Source organism: Capsella rubella, unplaced genomic scaffold (genome assembly GCF_000375325.1).
Source record: "Capsella rubella cultivar Monte Gargano unplaced genomic scaffold, Caprub1_0 scaffold_1, whole genome shotgun sequence".
Taxonomy (NCBI): Eukaryota; Viridiplantae; Streptophyta; class Magnoliopsida; order Brassicales; family Brassicaceae; genus Capsella; species Capsella rubella.
Genome location: NW_006238923.1, coordinates 11,769,742 through 11,786,547, shown reverse-complemented (window position 1 = coordinate 11,786,547; position 16,806 = coordinate 11,769,742). Strand labels below are relative to the sequence as shown.

Here is a 16,806-nt window from a genome sequence, read left to right as displayed (position 1 = left end):
TTGCGGAAGATCATATCTATATAAAAAGGGAATGTATTTATTTATTTTCCCCATTTGAAAGGCTATCGCATATATATAATATCCATATTCTATACATATGATTTGGTTATTGTTTGCTATGGGTTGCACAATGAAACCTTTGACTAGCTCTTAGTTTAAGTTTAGGTCCAAAAAAAAACTCAACCTAATTAATTCAACGATTTCATATATGGCAATAGATCAAATCGTTTCCTATGAAAATTTATTGCTTGCTATTCTATTTCCAAAACCCGTAAGGTCAATCAATATATTCGTCGATATAAGATTATATATGATTCCTAACATTGATATACAAGTAACGACAAGACAGCATGATAGTTAACTCTCTCAGAAAAAAACTAAACAATTAACCCAGTCAGCAGAAGCACAGATTCTAAAGAACTAACTAGCGCATAGAGGTTCTTGATTTGTTCACATTATTCAGATATTATTAGTTTGACAGATTCTTGAATGGTGGTGATAGTGCATGTATATAACTTTTGGCCTAATCTAGACCAACACTGTATTCTTCTCCACAACCACATTTCGCAATGTAAGAAATTCCCTGCAAGAAGTGGACATGATCATGATCTTATAGTTAGTAGTAATCAGATTAAGCCTATATAAATCAATGTGACTTAATCACCTTCAGTTTCTCAGCCTGACTCTGCAGCGAACTCAGATACTCTGCCTCTCCAGACTCATCTGACAAGAGAGCTGTGTATTCCTCTTCTAGAACCTTTATATCCACCGACATTAACTCTGGCTGCATTGTTCAAAAATTAAGAAAATAGTATAATAACAGTTGCAGTAAAAAGTCTTACATGACTGAACTCATGCAACATCACAGTGTTAGCAAAGATTGTACAGAGTAATTACCTTATACTCATTGATCTTGTGCTTCACATGCTCAATTGATAGCTTGATCTGAAATCAAATTATATCAGTTAGAAAAGTGCTCAAAATAACAAATTGTTACTGGGAAGGGAAACAAAACTAAGTTTATATAGGAAAAAACACATATCACAAATACAAAAACACCAAGAGTAAGAAGTCTGAGCTAAAGCAAATAACCTTCGAAATTTCTTGGATAAGGTTGGATCTCATCTGCTTTGCTTGATCAAGCTTTGCTCTAGCAGAATCTGATAGTTCTAGCAGGTTATCCTTTGTTTCTTTTTTCTAAAGTATCAATGATCGACAAGAAAGGGATAAGAAATCCTAGCCACACAGTGAAATAAGCATTTACGGATTTAAGGATTCACTGGAGAACGAACCTGTACTTGTTGACCAGTTTCATTGCTCATATGGGAGATAAACCAGCCCTGACAAAACAGATAGATTATTGTGTTTGTAAACAGTGAATTATATATCACATGAAGAAGATGCAAATAGCAAACCTTTTGTTCCTCTAGTTTGGTTCTAGCTTCTTCTGCCGTCTTTACATAGTTAGAACTGCAATTAGAAACAATGAAACTGACATTCTTCAGGTCATTCCACAACCACAATCCAGCTCTAGAGAGATGTTCTTTAAATTACCGTTTTGATACAAGTTTGGAAGATATACTGTCTCGTTCTTGTAGAATAAGCTCCAAACTCTACATCACAGGATAACACATTTCCCTCAGTGTAAGCAACACACAAAATGAACCAACTGTGTAGCTGATAACAGTCTAACAAACGAAATCATAATCTTTCTGCTTCTACGGCTTCTATAAGAGTTTAAATACCTGTGCAAGATTGGCTGAATCAGATTCCATCGATGAAATTTTTCTCTGCTTTTCAAGTATGCAAGAGCATATTTCGCCTTTGGCCCTCGTCTTCTGCTCAGTCTCTTCTTTTAGTCTCTTTGTCTCAGACAATGCTTCAAATAGTGATACAAAAATTAGGAAAAATCACATAACAATTCATCAAAAAAGTGCATATAAAGCTGTGTACAAAGTGCAGATCCAGAATTGAAACACTTGAACAAAGGGCTGCTACTCTGATACTCAATAGTTGATCACAGAACAGCCAAATCAACAACATTCACAAAACAAAAACACAAATCTGACTGATAGCCACACAGCAAATAAAATTCAAAATACGAGACAGCAGATCTCGCAATCTATGGATTTCCAAACCAAAATTAGCATAAATTTCAACGAAGCTGTGTACAAAACTGAAGATCCAGAATCGAACTAACTTGAACAAAGAACTGCTACTCTGATACTCCATAGTTGATCTCAAAACAGCCAAATCAACATTCACAAAACAAAAACCACAAATCTGAACAAACACATCAATGATAACTACACATCAAACAAAGCAGAAATATAGTAAAGCACACGATCGATTTCCAAACCAAATTAGCATAAATTTCAACGAAGATCATCATGACCTAATAACATCTGCCGTACGATAACTATTGTTCGTCCAAAGAAACTCCTAAAATCTGAAAAGAGAAGCTAACCATGGTCGAGATCTTTCTCCAAGGTACTGATTGTGGTAACCTGCATCTGTTCCTCGACGGAGACCTTCGCCGCATGATCCTCCACATCTAACCTCAATCGAATCCATGGAAAACAAATCGTCAGATGAAAATTCGCTAAAATCTGAAAAATTGTAATCGGATATGAAGATTATACCAGTCATTTGAGACCGGAGAGTCTTCATATACTGTAGATACTCCTCCATCTCTTCTTCTTCTTCGTCACTTCTCCAATTTCAAATTCTAACCTAATCAATCAAACACGATTCAAATCAAAGGTACATACGAAATTCTCAGAAGATTTTGAATCAGATCTTCATACGAATCTGAAGATCAGAGAAAAAGCTTTAACCGAGCTCTCACCTTCAGAGAAAATTCGAAATAGCGAAAAAATTTGAAACTAGCGGGGGGAACATAAAATACTAAATTAGCATCTACTTTAATGATTTGGGCTTACTAAAGCCCAATTTAAAACACGGACAAGCCCATTATAATTGTTCTGGCCCGTTTACCCGAACTTGATTCGGGTCCCGTGGCGGTAGAGATAAGAGAACCCGATTTGAGAGTTCTTCAGGACGTTTCAGTGAAACAATCATCCAAATTTTCCATTTTTAAAGTGTCGAGTCAATAACTTAGTAGAAGTGTGAATCGTTTCTGAATTTGTTAACTTGCTGAGAAATTTATCGTATTTTCTTGTTGAAGAAGAATCGTGATGGCGAATTCGAAATTTAGTTTGAAAGCTTGGTTCGATAAGAAGATCACTGAACCACTTGTCCAGATCTTGCGAAGGTTCTCTCTACTCTGTAACTCTCTGAATATCTTTATATGTGTTATAAAGTTGTCTACTTTGTTCATCGATGTAGTTTGTGTAATCAAGTAGATAACTTGTGCTTACTTCTTGACTGTTTTGATTTGGTTTGATACATCTGGCCTGTGGTTGGTTTTTTTTATTTGCATCACTAGAGACCAAATCTAACAGTTATGTGTAACGATATAGATTGTAAAGACTTGATTTTTTTGCCATGTTCTGTGTTGTGTAAGTGAATCAAATTTTTGATTTGTGTACCCTATAGAGGTGCTGAGCCAAAGCAGCTGGCGTTCTCTGCAGCATTAGGGATTACCATGGGAGTATTTCCGATCTGTGGTATGTTCTCGTGCCACTTTAATTTGTCGAATAGTTGTTCGTGGAACATATTACTGTTTGTGATCTCTAAATCTCTATCAAGTGTTTCACTCTAGAGGGATATTTGTGTTTTGATAGGTGTTACGGTGTTGTTATGTGGAGTGGCTATTGCGTCGCTTGGATCTCTTTGTCATGCTCCAACTGTGATGTTGGCTAATTTTATTGCTACTCCAATAGAACTAAGGTAGCCATTTATTTCTACTTTAAGCTTCCTTCAAAGTTACGGCTTTTGGATCAATAGAGAGAGACAACACAAAAACAGTGTTTTATTGATTTTCTAGTATCAAATTGAGTACTAATGTTTAATTTTGTTTTTGGTTGTGTTCACATCGAAGTCTTGTGGTGCCTTTCTTACGGCTTGGCGAAAAAATAACTGGTGGACCTCATTTTCCTTTAACATCTGATGCTCTAAAGAAGGTGTTGACAGGCCAAGCTTCCCGAGATGTTTTCTTAAGCATTGGCAATGCGGTAAGCTTCTTCTGTCTTGGCTTAGTGGTATAGATTTTGGTAATATGATTCAAAGCTGCTCGTCGCATTTCATGCCCAAATCTTTTATAATCCTATAGCTTCAGTAACTTACAAGTGAGAACCATGTTGTCATTTGTTAGTGTTTTCATATCTAAAGATAATATTGGTTTTCCTCATTGGTATGTATTTATATGGCAAGTTGGTTCCAAGTTTTCATATAACTTGGCCTACATATAACCTGCTTAAACATGAACTTATTGTTTCAGCTGCTAGGGTGGCTCATAGCGGCTCCATTTGTAATCGTTGCACTATACATTGTGTTTCTGCCATGTTTCAAAGTCCTTGTCCGCAAATTTAGCTCTGGTGATCCAACCACAAAAACACCTACAAAAGAAAGGGTCGCCTAAATCAAACTTGTTCTTGGTTTTTGCAAAGCAGAACGTTGGAGATTCTATGACCTTGTGTTCTGCTACGCCGGTCTTGAGGCTCGCGGTTTGAGCTATCTGTAACAATAAGCCTCTCTGTAAATTACAATGTTTGGAATTGTATAACTAAAACAGTTTAGGCCTTAGGGGGAGAATGTAAGTGGGAAATGTAGTAAGATAAGTCATGTTTATGTCTGAAATATATATATTGAGAAGGCAGATGCATCTTTATAGATAAGCAAATATATCCTCTGAATCAGCCAAGCACATGATGTGAGAGAGTATACTGTATAGGTAACATGCCATATCAAGTCCTTGTTCTTGTGTTTTTTTTTTTTGCCTACAATCCTTGTTCTTGTTTATGGATGGATAAGGACTATAACTTTTCAAATAAATCCTTGAATCCAGACAAAAGACACCAAAGAGAAAAAACAAAAGCAACCCGGGACGTGTCTCCATTTGGTTACAAAGCAATACACAATCAAGAACCTGAAGTTGACAACTTGGTGATGGCTTTGGCGCTCAATGCCAAAAACGAAGGATTTGTCGATTATGATCGGTGTAAGTGGAACGTTTTCCATCCTCTTGTTTGCTTGTTTGGTTCGGCCAGAATCTACGGGAAAAGTTATCTAACATTTCACAATCAATTTTTTCATTATTAATGCCCCTAACTTTATTATATACGGGTTCGAATAGTCGCAGCGGTTGGGACGAATTCGAAAATTTGCAAGTATTGGAGCGAAACAAATCCGTTTATGGAAAATGTTTTCTATTTACCATTCAAAAAGTGTTGAAAACTGAAAAAAAGTTTATAAAGAAATCCGCTGTGAAACAAATTTGCTCCACCGCGGATTGTTGTCTATCCTAAAAATAAAATGATCTAATCCGCTATCGGTTTAGTCCGTTTCGTCCGCAATTTCTAAATCCTAAATACTAATTAACAAATTTAATTTTCCCCTTAAAAAAAATAATCATAAATGAAGAAGAGAAACAGACAGTTGCCCTATACTGAAAGCTAAATGCTTCACCTGAAACCTCTGCCACATCTCTCTTTCTCTCACACATATACACATACACATTATTACCATTATTGTCCTTTTTTTTCTTATAAAACCGATCTGTAATTGACGATCTCTCTTGTTTCTCCATTTAAAGGAGGGGACTTTAGGGATTTTAGTGTATTTTTGTGAACTGGGTCTGTGTGTGGTGATGTCTTACAGCAACTCAAACCCAGAAAACTACAGTTCACCATCATCCGCAACGAACTCGCCGGAGCTTAAACTCTATCAAGCATTCATCTTTTCTGTACCAATCTGCTTCACATTTATAATTCTCTTCTTGTTCTATTTGATCTACCTTCGTCGTGGTAGCTCTGATTTGTCTTCTCTAGGAATGCGAACTACGTTCATCCCAGGAAACGGTCTCTCCACGGTCGGTACTCTTTTATCATCTATCTTAATGAGTTTCTTCTTGTAAAGATCTGTTTTTATTGTTCCTTTTAGTTGTGCTTTGATGATGGGATTTAGTTCTGTAATGATTTGTGTGTTTTTGTTACATGAGCAGGCTGAATTAGGATTGAGTAAAGAGCTGAGAGAGATGCTTCCCATTGTTGTCTTTAAAGAGAGCTTCACTGTAATGGATTCACAGTGAGTTTTCCAGATTCTTTTCACTTCTGTAATTTAGTTCTTTTTCATAATCATGACCATTAGTGAGATTCTCTAAGAGTTGCTGTAGAAAGTTCAGAACAGCTAGGTTAATATAATGAATTATACCTTTGTTGTTTATTGGGGAAGTTAACAAAGATGAGAGGTTCTAGTTTATCTCTAGTAGGCTGATATTGTTGGTCTGCCTTGGTTTTGAAAGGTACTTACTATCTTTTGGGGTTGGGTTCAATTTACACTCACATTGTTACTTATAGGAAGGTTGAAATGTTACAGTAGTTGCTTACATGATCAGATAATTGTAGAAGGTTGTGGTGGGTTATATATCCCAAGATCTAAAGAGAGTTTAAAAGATTTAGTTGTCCTGGTAGAGGCAAGACTTGGGAGTTTAAGTAATTGTGCTTATTACCCTGAAACTGAGAGCCAAACTGTAAACTGATTAGGGCTTTTGATTTACAGATGTTCTGTTTGCCTTGGGGACTATCAAGCAGATGACAAGCTTCAGCAGATCCCTGTATGTAAACACACTTTTCACATGGACTGCATCGATCTTTGGCTCACATCGCATACCACTTGCCCTCTTTGCCGTCTCGCTCTTATCCCAAGCCAATCACGTCACACACAAGAAGATTCTGGTCCGAGTGTTGTGAGCCCTGATGAAGGAGTGTTGAGTCAACCAGAATCTCAGCCAGTAAACCAGAGAGGAGTGACGAGTCAACCGGAATCTCAGCCAGTAAACGACAGAGAAGTGTGGAGTCAACCTGAATCACAGCCACTGAACCACCTAAACGATGATCAAGAGCAACAATGTGATCTGACTCAGTGTGATGGAGATGCTGAGGGACTTAAGGTAACGCAAGAGGATGAACGGAACAGCACCGGGACATCGAATGGTTGTTGTAGTTGTAGACCTGGTTAAGATTAACCACTTTTGTTCTGTCCAAATTCCCTGTAAAGTTTGCTGCGTTCTTGCATTTGTAACTTGTAACATTAGTACATTTTCTAGAGAGATTGATCCGATCCATAGAAGAAACAAACTATTTATAAGGCGAATGCTTTGTGTTCCAACCTAACTTTTGGAAAATTAACAAAAAACTTGTCCCATTATGGGCCTATGGCTTTATCCTTCCCGTTTGCTCGCGCGCAAAAACAGAGTTTTGTCTGCTACAAAACCAACAGATAATCAAACAAAACTGGTTCAAAAAGGGGTTGATCTAAGCTACCTGAATTAGCGATTTCATAATCTGAGGAAAAAGTCAGAAACAGAAGATAAGGTAATAAGAAAAGAGAAAATAAAATAAAATAAAGCAGAGTCAAAGGGTTGGGTGAGAGAGCTTGAATTGTCTTCTCTCTGCTTTAATGCTTTCTCTTTCCCAAACATTCGATCTTCTCTTTGGTCCTTTTCAAGATTCCTTTCGTTGTTTCTTAGCAAAGATAAGGATCTTAAAGACTTAAACTTGGGGGTTCCTTTTGACCAATCCTAGAACCCTAGACCCAAACCAGAGAATTGACTTCATCTCTGTTCTCTTTGCTCGACGCTGTCCTAATCGAAAGTCCTAATATGGGTTCAATCCAAAACACAGTTCACTACTGTTGTGTCTCGAAAGACAATCAGATTGTGTACGCTTACAACAATGCTGGAGACCACCGCAACAACGAGAGTCTCGCTGCGTTATGCTTGGAAAAGACTCCGCCTTTTCACAAGTGGTACTTCGAAACGATGAGTAAGAGGACTTTTGGGTTCTTGATGGAAGATGGGTTCGTTTATTTCGCCATTGTTGATGATGTTTTCAGGAGATCTAGCGTTCTTGATTTTCTTGAGCATCTGAGGGATGAGTTAAAGAAAGCAAATAAGAAGAACTCGAGAGGAAGCTTCTCTGGGAGTATCAGTTTTAGCAATGTTCAAGACCAGGTTGTCCGAAGACTCATAGCTTCATTGGAGACTGATCTCACTTGTCTTCCAATATCATCACCTTCCATTGATGGTGCTGAACAAAGCGATGCATCCACGAAAGCTCCACTTTTGGGAAGATCAAACAAGCAAGAGAAGAAGAAAGGGAGAGATCATGTGAACTCACTGAGAGGCATTGAGATAGATGAACACAGGAAATCAAATGATAGAGGACACGTTACAGAATGTTCTAATTCTTCATCTGCAGCAACAACATATGTTAGGGGACGATCTGGTGGTTCTCAAAGCATTGAGAGGAAGTGGCGGCGTCAAGTAATGATTGTTCTTGCCATTGATGCAGCTATTTGCTTAACGCTACTTGGTGTTTGGTTGGCTATTTGCCATGGCATTGAGTGTATACGTTCTTGATTAACAAGGCCTCAAATCGTCTCTTCCCGATTCGAGTTCTACTCTCACTTTCATATGCTTCATTGATCTATCTATTCTTTCACATGCCTTTTTTTCTCTTCTGCAAATTCTGTTGTAGAGACTGTGTAGTTTAACTTACTCTGCAGTATTGTTGATTGTATATTAGGTATATATAGATCTCAAGCTCCTGCCTTAGTTTATGTATGATATAATTATAGTGTTCATTTGATTTTACTGAACTGCAAAACAAGTTATCACCTGTACATAAATAAAGTAGTTTGTGTATGTGAAAGGAAACAAATTGTGTTGACTGTTGAGTATCTACAATTCTAACATCATATCATGAATGTTAGGGATACATATTGAGGGAGACATGGTTATATAACTCATAAAGAGTGGTTTTTTTTTTTATATTAGATCAAAGTAAAATATTGCACACACATTTTTCATTTTCCAACCACCGAGGATAGAGAATGAAGGATTTGTTTTCTTACATAGAATCAGAATCACACAACTTACAAGATAATAACAAATACATAAGAGAGTTTGGAGAGTTTTTGTCTTGAAGAAACAGAGGGAATAAGTAAAGGAGAGATAAAGAGGTGATAAATACCTCTCACCTGAAATCCTAACCATGGTTGGTCAACTGGTTTGGTTGATGTTATAAGAAGAACCTAGAGGGAACCAAAATATCTCCCAAGAGGCAAAACATGCAAATGCAAGAACCCCACAATCCATCAGTGGGGTTGGTTGAAGATATGATGAGTAGTAATCTAAAATCTTGAATCTTAAAATGATCTTAATCTAAGTGTGGCTATAACTCCCAATGCTTAGCCACAGAAAATATACATGGGTTAGCAAACACCACTACTTCCTTTATCCTCAAAGGAAGTTTATAAGGCTGTTTCCATTAGCCTTTCTTGATGTCAGAGAATTTATGTTCTAGCTATCTACGATAAGACTTTGTAACAACATGGTCCTAGATCTAATAATCCTAAGACTGCACATTAAAATTGGATTTTGTGAGAAGTAGTGGGAACACCTTTGCACACACTACTTCAAACACTTCCAGGTGGTGGCAATTCACTTCTTGTACCTTTCCCGGGAAATCCTTATTTCCTTTCTTGTTGATCAGCCAATCCTAAGATTTTTAAGTTTTTCTACAAAATTGCTTGCCTTTCTGGGGCACTTTGCAAGACATGGTAACTTTTTACTTCTATAGCCCGAACGAAACCTTCGTTCAGAAGCACGTAATGCAATGAGAAAAATGAAAAAATGAGTAATGCGTATGAGAATGGTCCAAGTTAAACCCCTATGTGAGACTTAACTAGAACTTGCAAAGATGCCAAAACTCCAAATTCTGGGATCTTTGCCTAATGGGTTAGAAGCACAAAGGGAAATGGGCAACCATGGTTAGGCCACAGGTCTTGTGGAACTTCGAGGCATGCGGATGAAAGTAGTAAATAAAGCTTGCCTTAAGGATTTAAATGAACTGGCCTCTACATAGTATCAATGGAAGCTGAGTTGAACCATGAGCCTTCGTGGTCAAGCCTGTGGAACTGCAAAGCACACTGCTGAGAACATCAGTACCTCTGGTTTTCCAAGTTGTGTATTGAACAAAAAAAACAGATAAATAGACAAACCTGATGGTATGACTGGTGAAGGTGCAAGAGACACTGGTGAACCATTGTGGTGTGGATAGTTTCCCCCGGTCGATGAGGCAAGAGCAGAATAGTGAAACATGTGGTTGGGGTAGTGGACAGGGGCATAACCAGTGACGGGTCCATTTCCTTCAGCAAATTGGAGATATGGATAAAACCCTGCTGCTGCTGGTGCTACACCAGTCATTGGTCCACTACCATACATTGGATGCTGAGCAGTTGCCCCTCCATAGACATTGTAGTAGCTCTGTTACAAAAAACAAGAATCCAATAAGCTATAAGAAATACATGTAGAATAGGGAGAGACTCTCATAGATTAAGATAAGCAGAAGATACATACCGTGGGGTAATTGTAGTCCATTGAGTATGAAGAGAACCTAAGAAAGTAAAATGAGACCAAACATAGGATTATCAGTATACTTAGAGTAATGAGTTTGGGAAAGAAGTAAGAGATTTAACGTGGAGTACCCAAAAGGATTAGTGTAAGGAAGTGTGTAGTGGGAGAATGGAAGTGGCGAAGGCATAGCAGGGGCCGCCGCTCCAAAGTGTGTCTTGAAAGGGCTAGTGACCTTCATTCCTCTTGGTCCTGCATGTCCTACCAAGACACAAACACCATGAGATTCTCCTCTCAAACATTTGCTTTCAGATAAGAACAAAACACAACATAATTAACCAAAGTATGTAACAGACCATAGGTTTTAACTAAACTAGTCTGCAGCAGAATCATAAAGACTACTAAAGTACTTAGCAAGAAACTGGCTTTACCAGTTGGATGAATCAACTTAGGAATCAAAATGAAGCTACCCCTTAAATAGTAAAGTAAGACAATCTATAAAGTACCTAACTTGCTACTAATATGTGATTCATGACATAAAATTCCAGCTTTTTCTTTTAGATAATGGTAAGATCCATGAAATTAACATAAAGGGTTTTGAAAAGATCAATTAGATGAAGTATCAGAACACATAAAGAAACCTAAAACTTTACCATGAATAGGAGAAGAAGGTTTAGATCTCTGAACACCAAAAGCCGCAAGATTACAATTAGCTCTTCTCCCATCAATAACAGGAGCTGGATCAACACAAGCTTTTTGAGCTGCTTCCGGATCACAAAAAGTCACCTTTAAAACAAAACAAACAAAAAAAACAGAACCCGTGAGTTTGAAGCTAAAACAACAAATCTCAAATGTTTAAGACAAAACAAGAGAGGCATACAAAGCCGTAGCCTTTAGATCTGCCACTAGATTTATCAGTGATGACAACAGCTTCAACAATGTCCCCAAACTGTTCAAAGTAATTCCTGAGAGAGACTTTGTGTGTTTCCCAAGCTAATCCACCAACGAACACTTTGGTAAATGTTGTGTCTTCCATTGTCATGTTGCAAATTTCAACGAACCCGCCAAGTAAAGTTTCCGACTTTGGGAACAGAAGAAGAAGAAAGAAGCAGAGAAGGGTAGTTGAGAAGAGAGAGATAGAGAAGAAGAAGAAGGAGGGAAGAGGATTCAAGGAAAAGTCTGGAAAAAAAAAGAGAGAATTTGGGGACACACTCATTCAATTATTTAATCTTAGCTTTACACAAATATCAATGCACATTGTTTCTTTTTTTTTTTTTATGTACGGTCACTGTGCTTTTACACTTTTTTCTTGTTGGTCGGATCCACTCTGTAATTAGATTTTACAGTTGGAAAATACATATATTTTTGAGCTGATACTGTATTTAGTTTTGGTATTTTTATTGGTAAAGAAAAAATTTTAAATTATTTATAAGACAGTTAGTTATACATACTATCTTAGACGGTTTTGGACGTTGTAGTCGTCATCGTCGCATGCGAAAGCGTATTCGAGTCTTGCTCATCGGGTTTTGAAGTCTTGGGTTCTTGTTTCAAGAGATCGGTTCTCATCTTGATAGGACGTGGTTGATGTTCTCTTTGGATTGGCTGTGGGGATCCTTGATAAATCTCTTCTTCAGGGGCTTCAGTAGATGATTTCTTCCAGCTTCTTAAGACTAATGTGTGCTTTCTTAGGGTTAAGCCTAGTTGTATGTGTCTTTTGTTTAAGGGTTCGTCTCTTTTCGGATTTACATTTTCTGTTGTGTGTTGCTATATTTTGTTTTCGCTTTATGTTTTCGGGGATTTCTTATCGTTCTTTGCTTTGCTTCCCTTGTTTGGGCTTTAGACTCCGGGGATATCTTTGTTTTCCGCCGGCTTAAGTTGTATTTCACAATGTATCCTTTGAATTTCATTAATATTATCAGATGACAAAAAAAAATGGTTAGTTAGTTATACAATAATCGAAATCTTTCGAAAAACGATGATAAATATTGAATGATAATGTGCAAAACAATTATAGCAGAAATGCGGATTAGTTCTAATAATAACAAAAATGTATATACAAATTTTTTTTAATACTATTGAAACCGTACCACCATCAATAGTTTTGTTTGCACTCGAAATCATAAATCTTCGGGAACTATTAATCCAAGAAGTTAGATTTATAGTTGTATACCTTTCTTTGTTGTCATACATACTTTTAATCAAACTTTATAAAGAATTATAACTCTAACTGATAATTAGAGAACACTTTACCAATGGAAATTCTCCTTTATTAAGATCTTACAACAACCAACAAAAAGGTATATCTTCATTCTTCATCCGATACTATACAAAAAGATTAAAGACTAAATCAATCTTATAAACTATGGTTTATATTAAAAATTGTTCAGTAGAACTTTAAATCATTTCATCCAAATAGATAAGCAAAGGGTGCATAATTGAAATGGAAGGAGAGAAAGAAAAAGAAAGAAGAAGAGAGAGTAGTAAAGAGAAAAAGGGCAAAGAGACAGGAGCTGTCTCCCCACGCCTTTAGACTTATTAAAGAAAAGCCTAAACAACAACATTCCTTCCCCCACGTTGCCCACCTCTCGTCATCATTCATCCCACACTACACAGAACACTACACAGCCTTGCATTTTCTCTCTTTTACAGCTCATCCATGGGGCTCACTCACTTCCAATATCTTAAACTATCAATTTGGGTCTAAAGGCCCATTAAGGATATTATTTCAGGCCCATTAAGAATACAATGGGCTTGATTTGCACAAAAAGTATTTACGTATGTATTATTTTAGCCATGATATCAGATTTGCATGCACACATGTCCTTCATATGAAGCTTTTTTGTAGATGGTTTAAAGTCACAAAGTCTTGGTAAGATCTTTTGGATGATCTATTTCTTCTTAATGTCTTTCTCTCTAAAGCCTTTTTAATGAGTTTGATGAGCAGGTCTTTTTATGGTACATGCAAGAGATCAACTCTATGATCATCTTACTCAACACTTCCACAATCAAAGCTTAATTCTGTTGCGTTCTTTGTCTTCATTTAAACATATATGTGAATATTTATGTGAGTTCATCAAGTTGTTCATGGTTTACTGACCAAACTTAATTTGTAGAAGGGAAGTGTGTCTTGGAAGTGCTCTCGACTTGCAAAAACCTAATTAAGAGGTGTGTCTTAAGATCAGTAGAATACGAAATTTTATTAGAAGATTAATTTGACCGATCGTCAAAAGGTTCAAAGATACAATTGCAAGTACAATACTACGATTTAGGTGGCCACGTATCTTGCTGATGAGTGATGACATAAGTAAACAAAAAAGAGTCTAACTATATATAGGAGATGTTAACCAAAATAGGGACACATTGAATTTGCACCATTATAATCTCAAATATACTTTAAACTTTTAAATTCAATCGCCATCTTCTTCTTTTTTCTTGTTTTTGTCAACGCCATCCTTTTCTTTATAATTGTTTATAATTGAATTGGTGTATCTTATATTGGATACACTATATGTGTCTCTCTTTACCACCGACTTATCCAAGAACATTTGACTAAACGTGATATTGTTTGATTTCCTTTTTAGGTTAATCTGATAAGTAACTAGTTCTTTATAACAAAAAGAATATGAGAGTTGGTTAGACCTAAGAGTTATAATGCATCCGTTAATTAGGGCTAAAACTTAATCAAACCGACGGAACAAAAGTTGAAAAAAGATTTTGTAAAAAGGGGATCTTGATTGCATCGAATCTACCTTTCACCAAAATGTTTATCAATCAGTTTGTGACTCTCTGAGTTTGTCGTTACTACTTACTAGCTATAACTAAACCACAACAATGAACTATGAAGTATATATAAAAGGTTTTTTTAGAGCGTCACTGTTTTTGTCGATGCCAATAGACTGAATGTCTCTTTTTTTCCATGTTTTTTATCTCTTTTTTTTTACCATGGGACAAATTTATAGATTTTACTTCATTGTAATTCCTAACTATTTTCATTTCCGCAATTGGTTTAGCTAACCATGGTTGAGTATTTATATGTATTAATGTATACCATTATAAAACGAAAAAAAAGTTTTGTAAAAAGTGAGAGGGAGCCCAAATGAGATAAAAAAAATCAAAAGGGTCAATGCTGGCCATTACCATTACAACCTTACACACCAACCAAACACAGTCCCCTTCATCACGCTATATATCTCTAAAGGCTAAAAAGCTATATATATAGAGATATGGGTAAAAGTCATATTTCTTATTACGAAATTCTCGTTACAATGAAAATAAAACCAAGATCGTGTGGCCTAGTGGTCGTTTTTCCATATATAATATGATTCGTCATATGGATTTAGGTAAAAGAATGAACTATTTTAGAAGTTATTTAACAAAATACTTTTTCTAAAATTTTCTGTGAATTTTTGAGAGTTTTTGTTATACTATGTGCCTTTCCCACACACATATATATATTTTTTTTGACTTTGAAAATATAGATTTTGATTGGCCTTAATTCTCGTTCATAACTAGCTCTTTGTATTCTCGTCCAATATTTCAAATAACAATAGGCTTTTTTTGCAAATGGCATGAATCTCGTTCTAGTTCCCGTTTACTACATTATCCATCCATCTCATATATAAAGTTTTCAAACTTTTAACATTATAATACACAAAAACTAGGTCCACCCATCTTTTTTAAAGTTTATTTGTCATTAGTATGTGAAGTTTCTTCCTTCGTCCGTTGATCGAGTTGTTGTGACTGTGCATGATATAAGGCTTTTACTCAATCAAGTGGGAGAAAATGTATGTATAGACTTATAGTGCATAGTTGTTTCTAGAAAAGAAAATCCAAATGCTAAATTTTATTTCATCTAAATGCTAAATTTTATTTCATCCAAAATATATATTGTTGTCTCAACCGTTCAAAAAAATATGTAACTTGTTAGTACTAGTGATTAGGATGGTGGAAGCCAATGTTTATCAAATACTATGACATCGTTGAACACCAATTGTGACTATCATATAGTTGACCTTGACCACCAATCATGACTTATATATAAACTTGCATATATTATACAATACACAAACGCTAGTGCCCATGCCCAATATCAATTTCGTTTACTTTTTAAAAAAACACTTGGAAGCACAAGCGTTACACACACACACACACACACACACTGTCTATATAACACAATAGGGTGAGAGTGGGGTGGTAGGGCAAAAGAAGAGAGAAAATGTACAATGATGAAGGACAAGTCAACGTAGTTTCATCTCGAGAAGAAGTATTCTTCACTTAAACACTAAACTAAACTAAACCGACCATCTTCTCTTCTTTTCTTTTGTCACCACTCGATATGTCTTTCCTATTATGATATGTGTATATATTTTCCCACACATGAATAGGAGCTTACGTGTGTTAAGTCAATGAGATTAGAGTATTAGACTATGAGAGTAAATGTATTATGGTTAAGATACAACCATACATTTTCTTCAAGCTTCCTTTATTCTTCTTCTTCTCTGTCCACTAAAGTCCATTTTACAAACAAAAAAATAAAAATATATTTTTTTGGTAAAAAACAGTTTTCTGTGTTGGTTAGGTAAATTAACCCTAATGATGACAAAAAAAAAATTAAAAAAAAATTAACCCTAATCAACGGGTGCAAGATTCTGGAGTCTTCACCTTAAATCTTCACTTTCACAATAGGTGTCTACTAGATCTTGTAAAAGTGAAGATTCAAGGTGAATAGTTGTTTATTACATCAAATCTTGTAAAACAGTTGTAATTTAATAGGTGTCTTAAAATAGTTGTATTTTAATAGTCAAGGATGATGACACTATTGACTTTAAAGAAAATAAACAACTATTAAGGATTAATTATTGGTTGTAAATAGTTGTATTTGGTCGAATACGATCATATTCAATTGAATTTGGTCGCATAAGCATAACCGCATTAGAGCATTTTGGATGTTGACAATTGTTAGTAGGTCATACTAATAACAAAGTAGGCACAACATACAATACAAGGGCAGACCATACAGTTGATAGTGTAATGTATTCTATTGAGATTTAGTGAACTTTGGGATGTACGTACAGTTGTATCCAACTTAGAAATTGTATCCATTATATATGTTTATACATACATACCTCAATGAATATGTCACACACGTCTCTTCATTATTTTTTCGTTACATATCTCCCTTTTTGTGATATGCTTGCTTGGATTGGACTTCATTGATTTGACTATTGTTAAGTATAGTGTAAAAGTAGCTTTCTTTTTCTAGAAATTTT

At 35.9% G+C, this 16,806-nt stretch overlaps 5 protein-coding genes across 8 annotated transcripts; 3 read left to right on the top strand and 2 right to left on the bottom strand.

Moving 5' to 3' along the window:
* Positions 1–410: 410 nt before the first annotated feature.
* On the bottom strand, positions 411–2,828 carry LOC17898566. 2 transcript variants are annotated; one of them, XM_023776919.1, is made up of 10 exons: positions 2,643–2,828; positions 2,468–2,554; positions 1,746–1,879; positions 1,555–1,613; positions 1,416–1,491; positions 1,293–1,340; positions 1,093–1,197; positions 898–945; positions 665–784; positions 411–583 (listed from the first exon to the last, which is right to left on the bottom strand). In XM_023776919.1, the coding sequence occupies exons 1-10, from the start codon at positions 2,689–2,691 to the stop codon at positions 524–526; spliced, it is 786 nt and encodes a 261-aa protein (XP_023632687.1). In that variant the 5' UTR covers positions 2,692–2,828; the 3' UTR covers positions 411–523. The 2 variants fall into 2 exon arrangements, with proteins under 2 accessions (XP_023632687.1, XP_023632688.1); XM_023776920.1 differs by having other exon boundaries at positions 1,416–1,470; positions 2,643–2,826.
* Positions 2,829–3,074: 246 nt separating this feature from the next.
* On the top strand, positions 3,075–4,825 carry LOC17899893. Its single transcript, XM_006305646.2, has 5 exons — positions 3,075–3,274; positions 3,559–3,629; positions 3,747–3,852; positions 4,004–4,136; positions 4,403–4,825. The coding sequence occupies exons 1-5, from the start codon at positions 3,198–3,200 to the stop codon at positions 4,541–4,543; spliced, it is 528 nt and encodes a 175-aa protein (XP_006305708.1). The 5' UTR covers positions 3,075–3,197; the 3' UTR covers positions 4,544–4,825.
* A 762-nt stretch (positions 4,826–5,587) lies between these two features.
* Positions 5,588–7,287, top strand: LOC17899077 (RING-H2 finger protein ATL58). The gene is made up of 3 exons (XM_006304062.2): positions 5,588–5,992; positions 6,125–6,207; positions 6,682–7,287. The coding sequence occupies exons 1-3, from the start codon at positions 5,771–5,773 to the stop codon at positions 7,139–7,141; spliced, it is 765 nt and encodes a 254-aa protein (XP_006304124.1). The 5' UTR covers positions 5,588–5,770; the 3' UTR covers positions 7,142–7,287.
* A 303-nt stretch (positions 7,288–7,590) lies between these two features.
* Positions 7,591–8,787, top strand: LOC17897829 (phytolongin Phyl1.2). Its single transcript, XM_006303230.2, has one exon. It carries the CDS (start codon positions 7,784–7,786, stop codon positions 8,540–8,542), a length of 759 nt encoding a protein of 252 aa, XP_006303292.1. The 5' UTR covers positions 7,591–7,783; the 3' UTR covers positions 8,543–8,787.
* Positions 8,788–8,919: 132 nt separating this feature from the next.
* LOC17897235 (RNA-binding protein 38) lies at positions 8,920–11,699 on the bottom strand. 3 transcript variants are annotated; one of them, XM_006305256.2, is made up of 6 exons: positions 11,418–11,699; positions 11,191–11,323; positions 10,672–10,798; positions 10,544–10,580; positions 10,186–10,450; positions 8,920–10,113 (listed from the first exon to the last, which is right to left on the bottom strand). In XM_006305256.2, the coding sequence occupies exons 1-6, from the start codon at positions 11,577–11,579 to the stop codon at positions 10,088–10,090; spliced, it is 750 nt and encodes a 249-aa protein (XP_006305318.2). In that variant the 5' UTR covers positions 11,580–11,699; the 3' UTR covers positions 8,920–10,087. The 3 variants fall into 3 exon arrangements, with proteins under 3 accessions (XP_006305318.2, XP_023632557.1, XP_023632556.1); XM_023776789.1 differs by having other exon boundaries at positions 8,920–10,101; XM_023776788.1 differs by having other exon boundaries at positions 10,672–10,789.
* Positions 11,700–16,806: the final 5,107 nt, after the last annotated feature.